Consider the following 18,900-nt stretch of genomic DNA (forward strand, 5'->3'; position numbering starts at 1 on the left):
GTCATTTAGTCAGAAGTGTGAGTTATCGAGGTAAAATCTGAAGTTAAAATCTTCCAGTTAATCTAGAATTATCATTTGACCTATGATTCCTCCCTGTCCTCTGTTAAAAGAGAGTGTCAGTGGTCTGGGCTCCAGCGATATTTGAGAAAAGATAAAGGTACCACAGACTTGTAATGCTATACTTATCTTTGAATTTGTAGATTTCTCCTCTTCCCCATCTACAAATGGAATGTTCACCCTAACCACCAATGGGGACCTGCCTCGATCCATATTCATCCCCAATGGAATGCCAAACACTGTTGTGCCATGTGGAACTGAGAAAAACTTCACAAATGGAATGGTGAATGGTCATATGCCATCTCTTCCTGACAGTTCCTTTACAGGCTACATCATTGCAGTCCACCGAAAAATGGTTAGTTTAATGTTAGGCAAGTTACTGCTGGTCTTGCCAGTGTTATTTATGAAACAGCCATTTTCTGTCTTTGCAACATCTTCAGTGTGTGCACTTTCAATGTGTTATGTTCTAAGTGATTGCAGCCAGGATTTAATATCACACATGATGGCCTACGTATGAAATGACATTCCTCACTCATGTATCAAGCAGCAACAGGAGAGCTGGTGCATCTGAATATAGTACTACTGTCTTTAAAAAGTTTGTGGCTCCTATATGTTCATGTAGCCATGTACATCTTCTCCGCCATATAAGTGTAGATGCCTTTGGGGAGAAGGTTTTGTTTGTTTGTTTTGGAGGGAGAAACAAGAAGATTCTTGGGCAAGACAAGTTGTTTCCTAGGACTGCTGTAACAAATTACCACAAACTTGGTGGCTTAAAACAACAGAAATTAATTCTTTCACAGTTCTGAAGGCCAGAAGTCTGAAATCAAGGCATCAACAGGGTTGTGCCCCCTCCATAGGTTTTAGGAGAGAATCCTTCTTGCCTCTTCCAACTTGTACAGGCATTCCTTAGCTTGTGGCTGTATAACTCCAATCTCTGCATCTGTTTTGGCCTTCTTCTCCTTCTTCCTCTGGCTTTCACTGATAAGAACAATTGTCATAGGATTTAGGGGCCATCCAAATAATCCAGGATGATATCTCAATTAATTACATATGCAAAAACCCTTTTGCCATATAAGGTCATATTCGTAAGTTCTTGGAGTTAGGATGTGGACATATCTTTTTGGGGACCACCAAAATTCACTACAGAAATCATTTATCATAAAATTATCATTTATTCAAAAAACTAAGTACCAAGAAAAAAATTAAATACCTGGAAATAAACTTTACAAAAAATATACAAGGTATCTGTATAGAAAACAATAAAATATTATTGCTAGAAATTAAAGAAGACTCAGATGTTTGAAGGAACAGACTGTGTTCATGGATTAGAAGACTCAGTATTTCAAACATATCCATTCTCCACAAACAAATCTACAGATTCAATGCACAATCCCAATAAAAATGCATACTCTGTATGTGTATGCTTGTGTGTGTATAAATTGATAAGCTGATTCTAATATATGGAAGCACAAAGCACTAAAATAACCAAGACAGTCTTGAAGAAGAACAAAACATGAAGAATTGAGCTACCAGATATAATGATTTTATAAAGCGATGATACTTGAGACATTGTGATATTGGTGTGAGAAAAGGCAAATAGACCAATGAAATAAAATAGAGAGCCCAGAAACAGGGCTCTGTTATGTATGAACACTTGATTTATAACAAAGATGACATTACAGAGCAGTGGAAGACAGTTTTCTCAGTAAATTGTGCTGGGATAATTGAATAGCCATATGAAACTTGACACACCTACCTCTCACCACATAAAAATCAATTCCAGGTGGACTGCAGAATTAAATATGAAGGAAAAGCAGACCCTAGAAGATAATAAACGTGAATATATTCATGACCTTGGTTTAGAGAAAAAGATTCTTGAACAGGACACAGAAAGCACTAACCATAAAAGAAAAGATAAATTGTACATCATTAAAATTATGAACTTCGGTTTCATCAAAAGACATCACTAAGAAAGTAAAAGGCAAGCCTAGGAGTAGAAGATGTTTGTAACTCATATAACCAACAAAAAGGCTCAATCCAGAAAATATAAAGGACTCCTATAAGTCACTAAGAAAAAACAATTCAATAAAAAAATGGCTAATACTTAAATAGGCACATCACAGAAAGGATATCTAAATCGCCAATAATCATATGAAAAAGTGATCAGCCACACTGCTAATTAGGGAAATGCAAATTAAAATCACATTATGAAGACTTCTCTGGTGGCGCAGTGGTTAAGAATCCGCCTGCCAACGCAGGGGACATGGGTTTGAGCCCTGGTCCGGGAAGATCCCACATGCCATGGAGCAACTAAGCCCGTGCGCCACAACTACTGAGCCTGAGCTCTAGAACCCATGCACCACAACTACTGAGCCCACGTGCCACAACTACTGAAGCCCACGGCCTAGAGCCTTTGCTCCACAACAAGAGAAGCCACCACAATGAGAAGCCCGCGCACCACAATGAAGAGTAGCCTGCACTCTCCGCAACTAGAGAAGACCACGTGCAGCAACGAAGACCCAAGGCAACCAAAAATAAATATTTTTTTTAAAAAACCCACATTACAATATCACTGCACACCCACCAGAATAGCTATCATTATTAAACAGGTTGACAGTGTTGGTAAGAATAATTGAGCAACAGGAAATCTCATACACTGCTGATGAGAGTGTACATTAATACGGCTACTTGTAAAAATAGTTTTCTAATTAAAGATAAGTAATTTCACTATTCCATTTTGTGTTTTTATGAAAACACAAAATAAAACCACTAAATGTCCATTAGTAGTAGAAAGGATAAGGAAATTGAGACATGGTCATATAATAGAATATTATACAGCAATGAAAATAAATGAATTTTTAGTTATACCCAACATAAATGAATCTCATAAACATCATGTGGGAAAGAAACCAGACACAAAAGAAATACCAATAATATGATTCTATTTATAAATAAAAACTTTAAAGACAGGGAAAATGAAATTTTCTGTTTATGCGTAGGGTATAAAATGATAAAGAAAAGCAAAGAATTGATTACCATAAAATTGAGAAAAACTGTTACCGTTAGGAGGAAGGAAGAATTTGTGATTGGGAGGAAGCAAGAGGAAGGCTCTGGAGTGCTGGCTGAATTGTTTCTTGACCTGACTGGTGATTACACAACTATTTGCTTTGTGATAATTCTTTGAAATGTATATTTTCCCTCCTTTGAATCAGTAACTCCCGAGTTAAAGTGATTTTCTGACCATGTGAATGATGTTCTATGGAACATATTCTAAACAGGATTGTATGAGTGGACATCCTAGAGAATTAAGGGATATATTTGTGTCTTGGAATTTTGTTTAAGCACAGCTCCAACGGGTCCCATCAGCTAAAATAATTGGGGTGATTCATTTATTTCCCCATGTCTTTTTTAACGGAGCATTATCAGATTATATATTAAGAACACTGACGTATTTTTAATCTTTCTTAGAAAACAGCTCTCTTCATTTATCATGTATATGTTACATAAAGTGCTTGTAAGTGCTAAAGCATTATATATAGGTTTTTGTAATCATTGGACCATAAAGCCATATTGTCAGCTCGAAATTTTCACCTTTTAACCAGTTCCCTGTTTCCAGTTTCCTTCATGATCTAGCAGCTTCTTTGGGGAATGCCTAAAATTGATTTTACCATCTGTCCCAAGTCAACTCCCTTTTCCCATTATTGATGTGAAAGGCAACACCGTTCTTCCATGCTAAAGGCTAAAGCCTAGAAGTGTTCTTAGATTTTTTTCCCCTTTTCTTCTAAAACCCTATATTCAGTGTATCATTATGCCTTTTAATTTCTTCTTTCAAAATACTACTTGAATTTACCATTTTTCGTCATTTTCATTGCCACCTTCTTCTTTCAGACCCTTTGATCTCATGGTTGACTTACTTTGAAAGTATTTTTCTTCTACTCCCTTCTACAAGATAGAAAAAGAAGGGGAATAAGGCAAGGTAACATAGGCAAGAATATTCAGAGACTAAAGGGAGAAATAGTGTTGTGTTGACACAACAACTAAAGGGAAGTCAGTTTCAAAAAAAAATTAAGAAAGAAAGACGTGGTTACATAGGCCAGAGACATCAAAAAGAATGAAAACTGAGAAGTTGGGCTGTGTAACCAAGTAAAGAAATAGGGCAAGAACTTAGCACAGTTAGGTCAAGTGAGTTTTTTCAGATTAGAGAAAAAGTTGTTAGGAGAGGACAAAAGGAAAATTCCTGATGCAGTAAAGCTGGGAGCATTATCCCATTAGGAACTGAGCAGGTATGGGCCACAGGGCCCTGGGAGAAGTTACCTTCAAGAGGATGAAAATTGTGTGGGTTTAGAAGAGAAATACAGGGACTTCCCTGGTGACACAACGGTTAAGAATCCACCTGACAAGGCAGGGGACACGGGTTCGAACCCTGGTCCAGGAAGACCCCACATGCAGCAGAGCAATTAAGCCCGTACACCACAACTACTGAGTCCACGTGCCACAGCTACTGAAGCCCACGCACCTAGAGCCCATGCTCTGCAACAAGAGAAGCCACCACAATGAGAAGCCTGCACACCGCAATGAAGAGTAGCCCCCACTCGCTGCAACTAGAGAAAGCCTGCGCGCGGCAACGAAGACCCAACGCAGCCAAAAATAAATAAATTAATTTTTAAAAAAAAGAAGAGAAATACACTGAGAAGAGTAAAGAAATAGTTGCTTAAATGACCTCATTTATTTAGTAAAATAAGTCATCTACCAGGAGTTGGAGTGGAAGAAAAGTAGAAGTTTTAGAAGAGAAAAACTCATCTAAGTTTTTTGATTTTTAAAAAATAGTTCTGAACTCTGTCCACATTTCTGTGGGTCTTATAATAATATAACTACCAACACATGAAATGGGGTCTTAAAATCATGTACTTAGCTAATCTTAAGTGAATAATGGCAAAACAAAATACTTGAGGATCTGAAATAAGAGAGTCTTTTCACTTAGAAACTAGTGGGTTTATAAGTTGTTGGCTTAGCTTCTCTACTATATAAAGACCAAACTTAAAGAATTAAATGTCCAAGCGCTCATCAGCTTTTTTGAGTAATCCTGCAACTCCCAGCAACCTTTCTATTATACTGAACTTTTGTTTTAAGCCATCATTTCCAAGCTAATTCTGTGCAGTATCTCCATGTTAAGAAATGATAAAAATCTCCTTTAACGTACTCAAAGCAAACGTTTTAAAAGTTTACCTTACTTTTATTCTATCATGTAATTAAGAATATGATTTTTAATTTTTTTACATATGATTCAGTGTGTGTGAGAAATATTTATCAGAGAAAAACTACGCAGTTTGAAAATATTAAATGCTGAAAACCCAAGTTTGATAGAGAGCAACTCTGAAATTGGCAATACCTCAACCTTTTAGTGATTCCACTTTGAATAACCATTCTCTTCATATTAATAAAAGATGGTCCTATAAATAAAGAGAAGTGTGATAGCGACTAAGTTGAAAATGGTAGTGATGCCTGTTTTTGGCAGTCTTAGAAGAATGAAAGGGAGGAATCAGAGGCCTATCTTCTCCGCTCTTCCTTCTCTTGTTTGTACATACAGATGAGGACAGAACTGTATTTCCTGTCATCTCAGAAGAATCGCCCCAGCCTTTTCGGAATGCCTCTGATTGTTCCATGTACTGCGCATACCCGGAAGAAAGACCTGTATGATGCAGTTTGGATTCAAGTATCTCGATTAGCCAGCCCACTCCCACCTCAGGAAGCTAGTAATCATGCGCAAGATTGGTGAGTTTCAGGGCATCTTCCTAGATCTTTGGTTTCCGAATGTAGAAGAAGAATTTATGTGAATTCTGTGTGATTTATAGGACCCATTCCATGTCAGGTTAATCACTCCTTGAAGAACCATCCAGAGAACATACAGTTCAACCATTTGGTTTGGTCTTTTGAGTAGGAGAGACTGTACGCCTTCCTTTCATCACCTAGACATTCCAGTGTCTAATAATTGTTGTATTCTCTGATCTCTTACCTAAATTTTTTCAGCTAGTATTTTATATGCTTCAGGTAATATCCTTGGCTTCTGTTCCTACAAAAGTAGAGAGTATGAATTCACCAGGAAATTTGCATCATCTCAACCCTCTGAAATTCCAAATGGGAGCAGTATCTATACGTGCATATCTATACATGAACTCTGAAAAAGTCTCATGCCATAACAATGATTCAGTTGGATTATCTCCCTACCATGTCATTTTAACATGGAGTAATTTCATAAGTCTTGGTAAAGAAAATAAGCATCTTCTGGTTTTTTTTCCATTCCTCTTACCACTGTTCTATTGGATTAGTAAATGTATTTACTTCTAATAATCTTTGGGATTGTGTTGCCTTTTATATCTCATTTGAATTGAAGATCATTTTCTTGTTATCATGGTACAAGTGGAAGTTTTGCTTCTGTGTTAACTGAGTAAAGAAATTATTTTTGCAGATAGGTTATTTGTTATGGTATGAGGGTCTTTTGATAATTAGGATACGGCTTAAGGTAAATAAATTTTAAAGGAAAAGTACAAATAATAGATAAGTGATTTAATTGATGAATGTTGTGTTTAGTAAAAATGACAATAGGGCAAGATTAAATTTGAAGTGAAAATCTAATCTAGCTTCTAGATGAGGACTTTTCCCAGGGCTTGCTAATGAATCAGATATAGAGTATGAGGGGAGGAGGAATCCAAGCTAGATTTTTCAGCCTGAACAATTGTTTGTGAATGCTGATACCATTTAATGAAATGAGGAAGACTGGAGAAGGAGTAGGTTTTGGCAAGCAATGATAGGAATCAAGCTAATTTCAAGATCTGTGTTATATTTTCAAGTGGGAGATAGACTTAAGGTCTTTCCAGGAGGTATAAATATAGGTTTCATCAGCAAATAGTTGGTATTTAAAGCCCTGAGACCAGTTGATATTATTTAGATAGTAAGAGAAAAGATGCCTAAGATCTAATTCCTGATGCATTCCAGCATTTAGAGGCTGAATAATGGAGGGAGAGACAACAAAGGAGATTCAGAAGGAACAGCCAGTGAAGTAAGAAGAAAACCAGGAGTGAGTAGTGTCCCAGAAGTTAAGTGAAGATAGTGTTTAAGGGAGGACTGGTCAGATTAAGAGAAGGACTGGGAATTGACCACTGGATTTGATAAAATGGCAGTCTTTGGTGACCTTGCAAAAGCTGTCTTAATGGAGCGGTGTAGATGAAGACACAGAGGTTAGGGCTTCCCTGGTGGTGCAGTGGTTGAGAGTCTGCCTGCCGATGCAGGGGACACGGGTTCGTGACCCGGTCTGGGAGGATCCCACATGCCGCGGAGCAGCTGGGCCCGTGGGCCATGGCCGCTGAGCCTGGGCATCCGGAGCCTGTGCTCCACAGCGGGAGAGGCCACAACAGTGAGAGGCCCACATACCGCCAAAAAAAAAAAAAAAAAAGACACAGAGGTTAGAGTAGGTTAAAGAGAAGATGGTCCTACAGACATTAAAAGAATAATAAGAGCTTATCTTTTAGAGATAACACAGTGAAATATTTATGGATGAAAATGATAAAATGCCTCTGATTTTCTTCGAAAGTATCTAGTGAGTCACAGTAGCCAAGAGGTAGAAACAACCCAGAAGTCCATCAAGAGATGAATGGATAAACAAAATGTGGTATATACATACAGTGGAGTATTATTCAGCCATAAAAAGGAATGGAGTTCTGATACATACTACAACATGGATGAGCCTTGAAGACATTACACTCAGTGAAATAAGCTAGACACAAAAGGACAAATATTTGTATGATTCCACTTTTATGAGGTGTATCTCGAATAGGCAAGTTTATAGACAGAAAGTAGATTAGAGGTTAACAAGGTCTGAGGGGAGGGGAATTTATTATTGCTTAATGGATAGAGTTTCTGTTTGAGAAGATAAAAAGGTTCTGGAGCTGGGTGGTAGTGATAATTGCACAACATTGTGAATGTACCTAATGCCTCTGAGTTGTACACTTAAAATGATTAAATAGTAAATTTTATGTATATTGTACCACATTTTTAAAAAATGGAATAAAAGAATCTAGTGGGGCTAGGTAAGGGTATAGATGAAATAAGAGTGGCCAAGAGTCGATGATTAATTGTAGTTGGGTGCTGTTCATTGTACAGTTCTCTACTTTTCTGAGTATTCATGTCAATAAATTTGAAAATTTAGATTAAATGGACAAATTCCTGGAATTGAGGATCCATGCAGAAGATGATTAGTTTGAGGGACAGTGGATAAGGAGGAAAGTGAGGATTTGAGGGCAGTGATTGGAGGTTTATGTTGGGTCAAAGAATTGTTAGAGTAGTGATACTTGAATAAGTGATCCAAGAAGATAGGAAATGTTTGTTTCAAAGTAGGATGTTTGGAATTGAGATTTTTGGAGATGGTAAAGTCCTTATCATGGCTTCATTACCTTCAGCAGCCATGTAATAGCCACCATCAATTGACAAGATCTAGAATATGACCATTGGAGAGGGTAGATCAATATAGAATGGAGATTATTGTTGGAAGAGAGAAGGCCAAGGAGTTGTTAGGTAAGTTACATTGAAAGTCACCAAGAGTATGATGGAAGTGACAGAGAGAAAAACAGTGAACTGCGTTCTAAAATCTTTAGTGAATAAAGAAAAAATGTCCCTACCAAGGAGGAATAGCAAGCAGGTGGTATAATTCAGTAGCAGATGCTACATAGGAACCAGAATTTTACCAGAAGTGGTAAAGAGGAGTAAGGAGGAGACCCATATCACCTTCAGGTTCTGGGGTGTATGAGAAGAAAGCTAGCACTTAAGAGGTGAACTGGAAGCGGAGTCCTCAGGAAAGCCAGGTTTTCATTAGAGCAACAAAGTAAAGAGACTTTTTAGAAGAGGGTGCTGCACAGTTCTCTGCCAGAGTGCTGCCTGGTTGTTTTGTCCCTTTATCTTTCTTTGGATTCCTTACTTACCATTGACCTGGTTTTCATTGACATGATACTGGGCAGCATGGGCTATCAATAGTCATTCAATCAACAAGTTATGCAGAAAGCTGGGAACTGCTGTGACAGGCATGATACTCACTGTTGCCCTTACAGTGAGTCCTTATCATGGTTTTATTACCTTGAGCAGCCATGCAATAGCCACTACAAATTGCCAAATGATCCATAAAGTATATTGCTCTTATGTTATAGTCATTGCATTGCTTCTTATTGGGGCAAGGATGAATAAATTTTTTTAAAGTTGGAGAACTCGCAAAGCTATCTTGCAGTTAAGACATTACCCTAAAAATGTTACGTAGCTTATAGCTTTAGATAGTTAAGGCAAGGAAAGGGGGTATCTGTCATGTACCACATCAGGGATTCTCATTAAAGAAGCTTCTAAATATATAGTCAGTCAACTCCTCTAATACCATTATGACCTTTCAGCTTTCTGTGGTCTGTCAGTGTTCTTGTCATGGAAGAGGTCTGGTTTAATGTGAATTAAATCTCTTGATAGAATTAGGGCTGAAGGATAATTAGCATTTGATTTCATGATTAGCTTATTTTTATGAAATTTACGTGGACCACATGGACTCGCTCAGAGACATCTGGCAGTCTGCTGTGTCTCCCCCTCTATAAGCAGGGAGCCCTGAGTGTGGTTGCACAGGGCTGCAGTTAATGGGTTAGGATAACCAGCATTGAGCTGTCAATGTGAACATACTGCTCTGACAGATGCCTCTTTCTAGGGTTAGTTCAAGAGAAGATGAAAGAGACCTCAACTAAGAAATGTTTCTTATACTCTTTGGTTTATGTTCTGTTTCAGTGATGACAGTATGGGTTATCAGTATCCATTCACTCTACGAGTTGTGCAGAAAGATGGGAACTCCTGTGCTTGGTGCCCATGGTATAGGTAAAGTGACCTTCTGCAAAAGAAAAATTTTAGAATTGCAGCTTCAGATATTATACCCTTTTCATAACGTTTCCAGTTTCTAGAAGTAATAATGAATAATGAAAAGCTTGAAATAAACTTAGGAATTCTTCATTCATCTCTTCCGTGAGGTCTATAGCTAAGTTTTGCTCTTGACATTCAGCTGGTTTTGTAAACTCTACAATCCTCATCAAATTCATAGTTTATGACTAACATTTATCATTCTATACCTTCTGCTCCTTAGATATAAATCAGTTTAGCAATTCTGAGCCCAGTAAGACATAGTCTATTTACTAGACCTTGCTGGGAGTCTATTTTTGGTTTTTAGAAGAGTTATGGAGTTTGATTGGCCATTACTGTCCCAGCTTGGAAAATGCCTGAGTACTGAAGTCAGCCTTCAGAGAACTGTAATAGGCTTTAGCAAACTGAGTCTGTATAGGCCTTGGAACCATGGCCTTTGTCATGGTTCCCTCCCCGCCCCCATAAATTTTTATATATATTTATTTAATGTGCCACTTTACAAACAAGGAAATAGGCATGGTTATGCCAGATAAATTGTCCTACCTCCAAGCATTTAATAACTGAATTTAGAATTTCTTGAGGGTGTATGGTCTCAGATAGCCAATTCCCATATCATTTATTTGCCATAAAGTCCGCATATTCATGTGGATTTACAAATGGTTATCAAGTACCTTGAAAAACCAAAGATTTGAGAAGTGATAAGCAGGATTCCCTGAAATAATAATAATTACTAGTACATATTCATGCATTTATCAGTCTGAAGTTAGAAGCCCATGACAAATTGGGATGCCCAAGAAGGAAAGTAGAGAAGTAGAAAGGGGGACTTCCCTGGTGGCGTAGTGGTTAGGAGTTCGCCTGCCAATGCAGGGGACATGGGTTTGAGCCCTGGTCCTAGAAGATCCCACATGCCGCACGGCAGCTAAGTCTGTGCGCCACAACTACTGAGTCTGCGCGCTCTAGAGCCCGCGAGCCACAACTACTGAGCCCATGTGCCACAACTACTGAAGCCCGTGCACCTAGGACCCATGCTCCACAACAAGAGACGCCACTGCAGTAAGAAGCCCGCGCATTGCAGTGAAGAGTAGCCCCCCCCAACGCAATTAGAGAAAGCCCGCAGGCAGCAACAAAGACCCAACGCAGCCATAAATAAATAAACAAATTTATTTTTAAAAAAAAGAAAAGAAGTAGAAAGGGAGAGTTTGGGGGGTTTTTTGTGTTGTTTGGCCACGCCCCACAGCTTGCAGGATCTTAGTTCCCCTACCAGGGATTCAACCCAGGCCGTGGCAGTGAAAGCGACAAGTCCTAACCACTGGACCTCCAGGGAATTCCCGGGGAGAATATTTCTGATAAAGAAAATTTAGATCCCTTCATAATTACTCTTTCCTCAGTAGATCTTTTTTCCCCCTTTAGATTTTGCAGGGGCTGTAAAATTGATTGTGGGGAAGACAGAGCTTTCATTGGAAATGCCTATATCGCTGTGGATTGGGACCCCACGGCCCTTCACCTCCGCTATCAAACATCACAGGAAAGGGTAAGTACTCAAAGCCATCGTAAGATGGTGGTTTTCTTATGTAAAATTTTTCCCAGCTTAACTGTATCATGCCATTTCTATTTTCAGACAGTTTAAAAACAGCTAGAAAAACATTCATTGGCATTCTCTGTGGCACTTAAATATATTAACATGATTATGTGGATGTTTCAGTTTTCCCACTTGTAGAGTTAATTGTATTGGGGCATTGAATTTCAAAAATGTTAATAATAAGTAAATCTTGAAACAAAACTTTGGACGTAATTAAGAAGTTATATTCTCTGGCCATGACATATCAAGCGTGCCAGTCTCTCTGCCTGTTTATTAATTATTATTGAAGCTGCAGCATTTGGTAACCACTATTACTTAGCCCAAGTGCATTCCAGGGCTATAGCTGCTACCTTTAATGGGCACAGTGATCAGAAAATTAGAGAAAGAACTGAATGTTTCAAGACACCTAAGAGTACATCTCCATGCCTGTTCTTCACACTTAGCCTTCCTCTACTGCCACTCTGGCTGGAGCAGTCATTAAACTTTGAAAATGTAACTTCCAAAAGAATACTACCTCCATATCTAAAAATGTTTGCTAAATATTGTTTGAAGAGTAGATTGACTAGATAGCTTGTGTGTAGAGATATGAAGAATCTGGTGGAGATGTAAAAGCAACAGAATCAAAGGAGTTGTTTTAGTCACAGGAAGAGTAGTAGTGGCTTTTGCATTTATATGATTCTTTTTGCTGTACGCGGGCCTCTCACTGTTGTGGCCTCTCCCATTGCGGAGCACAGGCTCCGGCCCGTGCAGGCTCAGCGGCCATGGCTCACGGGTCCAGCCGCTCTGCGGCATGTGGGATCCTCCCGGACCGGGGCACGAACCCGTGTCCCCTGCATCGGCAGGCGGACTCTCAACCACTGCGCCGCCACCAGAGAAGCCCATTTATATGATTCTTGATGGAAATTTCCTTCACTGTTTCTTAAGGCATTCCCTTTAGATAAGTTAGTAACGAAAATTAACTTTTCTGTCTTTTTCTTCTTTTTAAGTATAATTGACTTATAATGTTGTGTTTCTGGTGTACAGCAAAGTGATTCTGTTATACATAAGTATATATTCTTTTTTATATTCTTTTCCATTATGGTTTATTACAGGTTACTGATTATAGTTCCCTGTGCTATATAATAGGATCTTGTTGTTTATCCATTCGCATATATAATGCACATATAATAGTTCTCGTCTGCTAATCCCAAACTCCCAATCCAACCCTCCCCGACCCCTTGGCAACCACAAGTCTGTTCTCTATGGACTTTTCTGTCTTTTTGTGCTATTGAGGAGTGGGGGAACTCCCAGTTCCAGACCAAATTCCCTATTTGGATCCCTAAATACGCCCCCACACACCGTAAGGCTCTCTCTAGCCAAGGATGAGTACTATTTGTGGATACTTGGCCAAATGAAGGATCATTGGGCTAAAGGTAGCTGAAGAGAAGTAGATGTTTTGGCAGATTATGCTCACTGTAGCAAGGTAATTCAATAACCTCAACCATGGTTACTTTAAAGAGGGAAAATTTTAGCAATTGAAAGAAAGATTCTTAAATCTTCATCAGCACAAAATCCAACAGGACATTATTGTGACAAGATACTCCTGTCAAAGATGAAAAATTATTTGGCTGTAAATCTCTTTCCCTTTTTAACAAACCCAGTGTGCAATCTGAAAAACTCTGGAGGACATCCTGCTTTATAGGAAGAGGGACCTACGTGACCTGTTAAATCTCATCCCACTTCCATTTTCAGTGATGCTCTTAGGATACCATGGAAACCAAGCTGCTATTGCGATATCCTTCCTTTCTGGGGAATGGGGCCACATGACTAATTTCTTCCTACATGTGGTTTCTGCATGTGCTTGGAGAGTCACGTAGACAAAGGAGATTCAAAATTGAGATTGTTGCCTGTATGTTTTATGGTTTTTATTCCAGTAATTCCCCTTTTAAGAATTTATCCTAGGGAAATACTCTGTGATTTGTTGACAGATTTCATCTTAGCATTTGTTAGAATAGTAAAAAATTAGAAGCAACTTGTATTTGTCCCACATTAGAGGCATGTGGTATAGAAATTGGATAAAATATTATGCAGCCATTGAAAATGCTGACTACCAGGAGTTTTTCCCGACATACATAGAGATGCTTATGATGTCTTGTAAAGTTTTTTATAAAGCAAGATATAAAATTGAAAAAAAAGACATAAAATTGCATACACTGAAAAATCTCTTCGTATAAAAAAAAGGGCAGAAGAAAATCTGCCAATATTTTGACAGTTTGCCTTTATATTAAGAGTATAAAAGGTTTCCTGCCTTTTTACATTTTTCACTGCTTTCCAGAATTTCTACATGAATGTTTTATTTGGTAAGGAGGGAAAAATATAGGCAATTGTGCTTATTCTTTTTACTTTTCCCGTTTGGACCTCATATTCCTTAGTAAAAAATTAAACTAGATAACTTCTCAGATCTCCCTCTTTTTCTAATAGTCTTATAATGTATGAAAGCTTATTATTTCATTCCTTTATGTTTTGGGCTAAGGATGAGCTTTCAAGCAACTTAGATTTAAAAAAAAAAAGGAAGAGGGTGCCAATAATAATTTAGACTATTTGAATAATTGTAGAGGATCTGGGAATGGATCCCAAGAGGTAAAGGGAATCTTTGTCATTTAGGGAAATTTTATTAATAAATAAAAATTATTTTTGTCCACAGATATGTTTTTCATCCATCTCCTTCCTCCCTGTCTCCATCCAGCTCTATAGCCTGTGTGTTCTATAGAAAATATAGTCAATAAAAATCAACATTCTTTACTTAGTTACTATAATTTGTGGTTGGCCATAAGGCATCCCTGGTAGAGGTAATAATACAGATAATGTTTAACTGGCTGTGAGAAAAGAGACAGTACTATATTTAATACACCTCTTTTTCTACTCTGATTCTAACCACCATGATACAGCATGTTTCCTTTTGAAGCATGTCAGTTTTTCCCTTGGATGACCAGCCCTAAAAATGATGAGAGTTAATATCAGAAAAGAAGTCAAGGTCAAGCCAGATTTTCCTTCCGAAAAAAAAGAGATTTCCTCTAAGTTCCCCTTTTTAAATAAGCTCCTTAGAAATGGATGGTGATGCAATGCTAAAACTCTTCATTGCATAATCAACCCCAACCTTGATAGTTTATAAAAACATTTGACAGCCTGTGACTCAGCCATCTTCTCACGTAGGGAAAAAGTCACACCTGAAAATCTGTTCTAAACTGTGAGCTCAGGAAGGAAAACTTGAGGGAAATTGCCTCAGGCAGAGAGAACCAATTCACCTCCGGAAGGAAGGAGTAATAAGTGGAGTGAGGGACCTGTATGTGACCTTTGTCAAAAAGAGAGGCATTCATTGTCGTCCATGTCCTCCCGGCCCCACCCTGCGATTTGATCCCTGTGGAGTCTCTCACGGTCATTCGTAGTCATGCTATGTATGCCTCACCTGCCGTGGTTCTTGATTGCTTAGTAAGTGGCAGCCAAGAATTGGAGAGGGAAAAATCCTTCCTTTCTGTTGCATTCTAGGCCCCTCCTTGTCTCCTTCCTCCTGATTCCCACGCCACTTCCAACATACATCCTTGCACATCTACCCCCCTTTGCTCTCTCCTTCCTCATATTTACCTCCTCCTTGCTTCAAAGCCTAGCATGCTGGTTAACAGGAACCACAGAGGTTTGGGCAGGTATTAGGGGTCTTCTCAGCAAAATCAGGCTTTTTTGAGCTTGCTGTTCCTTTTATTGCCATCTCAGATAGAAAGGCGCCAAGAGGCAGGAGACAGATAACAATACACATGGTATTTTGATAACTCTGTGTTACGTGGCACCAATATGCAAATGAGCCTGTGAGTTTTAATGCCCTGGGGGTTGTCCTCTTAAGGTGAGCTTTTCTGTATCCTTTCTTATTTAATCCAGATCTGGCATCTGTGTTTCAGTGATATTATTTCTCCTAGCCTCTGTAAAGCCTGCAGCATACTAATAATGTTCTGTGTCCCTGTTAAAAAATAAATGGCCTGGGCTTCCCTGGTGTTGCAGTGGTTGAGAGTCCGCCTGCCGATGCAGGGGACACGGGTTCGTGCCCCGGTCCGGGAGGATCCCACATGCTGTGGAGCGGCTGGCCCGTGGGCCATGGCCGCTGGGCCTGCGCGTCCGGAGCATGTGCTCCGCAACGGGAGAGGCCACAGCAGTGAGAGGCCCACGTACCGCAAATACATAAATAAATAAATGGCCTAATCTCAACACCCTGCCTTGAGAGCCAGTCCACATGTAAGCTGTTTTAGGATTTCAAATTGTAAAACAAACAGGCAATTCCTTGTTTGTTTTTGTCATTTGGAAGCATGCAGAAATTTTTCCCCAAAAAGCTGTGGTCATATAAATAGAAATTTGATCAAGGATGTTATTGATGTTATATTTGTGAATAAATGTACAAATGCCCTATTTGCTCAGACTCTAGTTTGGGTTGTATTTTTTTCCTCATGTAAAGTAAATGAGGATGATGCATAGCAGGTGACCATTTTAAACCCCCTCCCTCCCACCCACCCCTTCTCCCGTTCCTCCTGTCCCCTCCACCTGCAGGTTGTAGATGAGCACGAGAGTGTGGAGCAGAGTCGGCGAGCACAAGCTGAGCCCATCAACCTGGACAGCTGCCTGCGTGCTTTCACCAGTGAGGAGGAGCTGGGGGAAAATGAGATGTACTACTGCTCCAAGTGTAAGACCCACTGCTTGGCAACCAAGAAACTAGATCTCTGGAGGCTCCCCCCCATTCTGGTATGTTACAGTCCCACCTCTGAGAGAGCAAGAGTCTAGCTTGAAGGAAAGAAGTGGGGAACAAATAAGAGTTTTTGAGAATAAGACCCTTCCTGCAGCAGTGTTTAAAACACATTTGCTGTTGCACACAGAGATGAATTGTACTACAGATATTTGCTAGTTTTGTATCCTAAAGAGCATACAGCCTAGAAGGGGAGAGAAGTCATATAGACCAGTAACTGCATTAAGTGCAATATATGAGAAGTGCCACGAGTGGTACAACCTGGTGAATTTGAACTTCAGGAAAAGGTGAAAGCACTCCTGGCTCTAGGGAGAGAGGAAGCTTTAGGCTTGTGCTTTATGGACTACAGAAGAGAACAGAGGCTGAACCTCCAATCCTGCTGTGCTTCATCACATGGCCACAACACGCTGCTGAATTAAATGTGAAGGCACAAGTGCACTGGGGCTTACATATTCTTTCTGATTTGATGTACTTCTGCCTTCTCCATTCATGGATTAGGAGACTCACCTGTTGCTTGTCAAGAAAGTTTGAGGTGTCAGTTCTTCCTATTCATTTAAGAAAGTTTTTTCCTTAAGGGAGGAAATCATATCAAATGTGAGGCACTGGTGTATTTTAACCAGACCTTGTGTGTATTTTTTTATTCATATCTTCTTCCTACTACTCTGTGAGACTGTGAATGTAGACCAGAACAACTTTCCAGGGAAGGATGCACAAGAAATTACTAATGCTGATTAGCTAGCTCGAGGGATGGGAAGCAGAGCACAGGGACAGGCTTGGGAACAGGTAGGTGGGAAGGGGGAAGTTTTTTTTTTTTTAATTGAGGTATAGTTAACATGGAATTAAATTCATAGATTTTAAATGTCTAGTTTGATGAGTTTGACAGTTATATATACTCATGTAACCATCACATAAAACATATCATGAAGTATTGGCATTTGTAAAACTATGTTTTTGAGGTCTTTAAAGAATAATGAGGAATAGATGTTATATTGAGAGCTTGGTGGGCTTCTGTTAAATCCACACACCAGCATCCCCCTTAGAAAGGGGTTCTCTTTATATAAACAGTAAATTATTAAGCATTTAGGGTAGAGGGAGCCACCCAAATATCTGTGCCCACAGTAGAGAGCATAATACTGCGTAAGGCTAGAGGAATTCATTGCTCTTGAAAAGAAAAAGAGAAGGGAGATTCTTATGCTCTTCAGGACAGTGAAACTCCGTGGTAGCAACCAAAGGATGTGGTAAGAAGGAAGAGGCCTCCTATTGGAGACTCGGTAAGTTTCATCTGTAAAAAACGCCTCCATTTTTCTTCAAAACATTCAGTATATAGTATTCTATCCTCATGAGTGTGTTTATGAATGGATCTTCTGTGATATTGGAGAGAAGTAAAGGTCAGCATGTGTCACAAGCCCAGAGAACATGCAAGTATAGGCTCCTAGGATATTGAAGGAAATTAGGAGGATTACCATGTTAGTCATATAGCTAAAGGGCAGCGGCCTGACCGTTAACTATGTTACATAATAAAATATATTCTTCTGGGGGAAAAAAAGTTATGTTATATTTTTGGAACATTTACGTGTACTAGACTTCGGGATTTTTAATGTGTATTTTGTATCTTCAGAACTCTTTAATGCAAGTGTTTTCTATTCTTCTCCAGATTATTCATCTTAAACGATTTCAATTTGTAAATGGGCGATGGATAAAATCACAGAAAATTGTTAAATTTCCTCGTGAGAGTTTTGACCCTAGTGCTTTTTTGGTGCCGAGAGACCCAGCTCTCTGTCAGCGTAAACCACTCACACCCCAGGGGGACGACCTCTCTGAGCCCAGGGTTCTGGCAGGAGAGGTGAAGAAAATGGATGCTCAGAACTCAGCTGGGGAAGCCAACATGCTCCTGAGCAAGAGCCCATCCTCACTCAGCGCGAACGTCATCTGTAGCCCTAAAGGTGAGGAGGCCTGGGGGACTTCACAGAGCCCAGACATCACTCTGCAAGGGCTCTCCAGGGATCCCTCTAGGCTGCATGTTTCCCTGTTTTCCACTCTGGAGCAACAGCTTGGTTGTACAGGAACCTGTCTGAAATGTGACTTTTAGCAAGAAGTACAGCCTCGTTAAATCTATTTTCTCATTCATATAATGAAGATAATACTAAGTTCACAGAGTGAGAAATTGATACATCAAGAGTAATGCACTTTAGGACTTCCCTGGGTCCAGTTGTTAAGACTTAGTGCTTCCAGTGCAGCGGGCACGGGTTCAGTCCCTGGTCAGGGAACTAAGATCCCACATGCCGTACTGCATAGCCAAAAAAAACCCAAAAAACAAACAAAACATTTAAAAAAAGAAAAAGAGTAAAGAACTTTACATAGAGCCTGACATTTGGTGATCACAAATGATAGTTGTCATCCTTGTTCCCTTACAGCAGGGGTTCTCAATATATAGTCTGAGAACCCCTAGAGAGTCCCTGAGACCCCTTCTGGAGGATCAGAACTGTTTTCATAAAAATACTAAGTATTTGGGGGTTCCCTTGTGATCCAGTTGTTAGGACTCAGCGCTTTCTCTGCTGTGGCCCAAGTTTCA

General features: G+C 39.4%; 1 protein-coding gene across 2 annotated transcripts in view; it reads left to right on the forward strand.

The window, feature by feature from the left end:
* The window catches only part of USP32 (ubiquitin specific peptidase 32), a 150,792-nt gene that overhangs the window by 126,740 nt on the left and 5,152 nt on the right, over positions 1 to 18,900 (forward strand). For both annotated transcript variants that reach the window (XM_073797726.1, XM_073797727.1), the window contains exons 26-31: positions 201 to 412; positions 5,645 to 5,829; positions 9,862 to 9,948; positions 11,398 to 11,518; positions 16,136 to 16,327; positions 17,983 to 18,271. In XM_073797726.1, the coding sequence (XP_073653827.1) occupies positions 201 to 412; positions 5,645 to 5,829; positions 9,862 to 9,948; positions 11,398 to 11,518; positions 16,136 to 16,327; positions 17,983 to 18,271 (1,086 nt within the window). The remainder of the gene's footprint in view (positions 1 to 200; positions 413 to 5,644; positions 5,830 to 9,861; positions 9,949 to 11,397; positions 11,519 to 16,135; positions 16,328 to 17,982; positions 18,272 to 18,900) is intronic.

Source organism: Tursiops truncatus, chromosome 20 (genome assembly GCF_011762595.2).
Source record: "Tursiops truncatus isolate mTurTru1 chromosome 20, mTurTru1.mat.Y, whole genome shotgun sequence".
NCBI classification, from domain to species: domain Eukaryota; kingdom Metazoa; phylum Chordata; class Mammalia; order Artiodactyla; family Delphinidae; genus Tursiops; species Tursiops truncatus.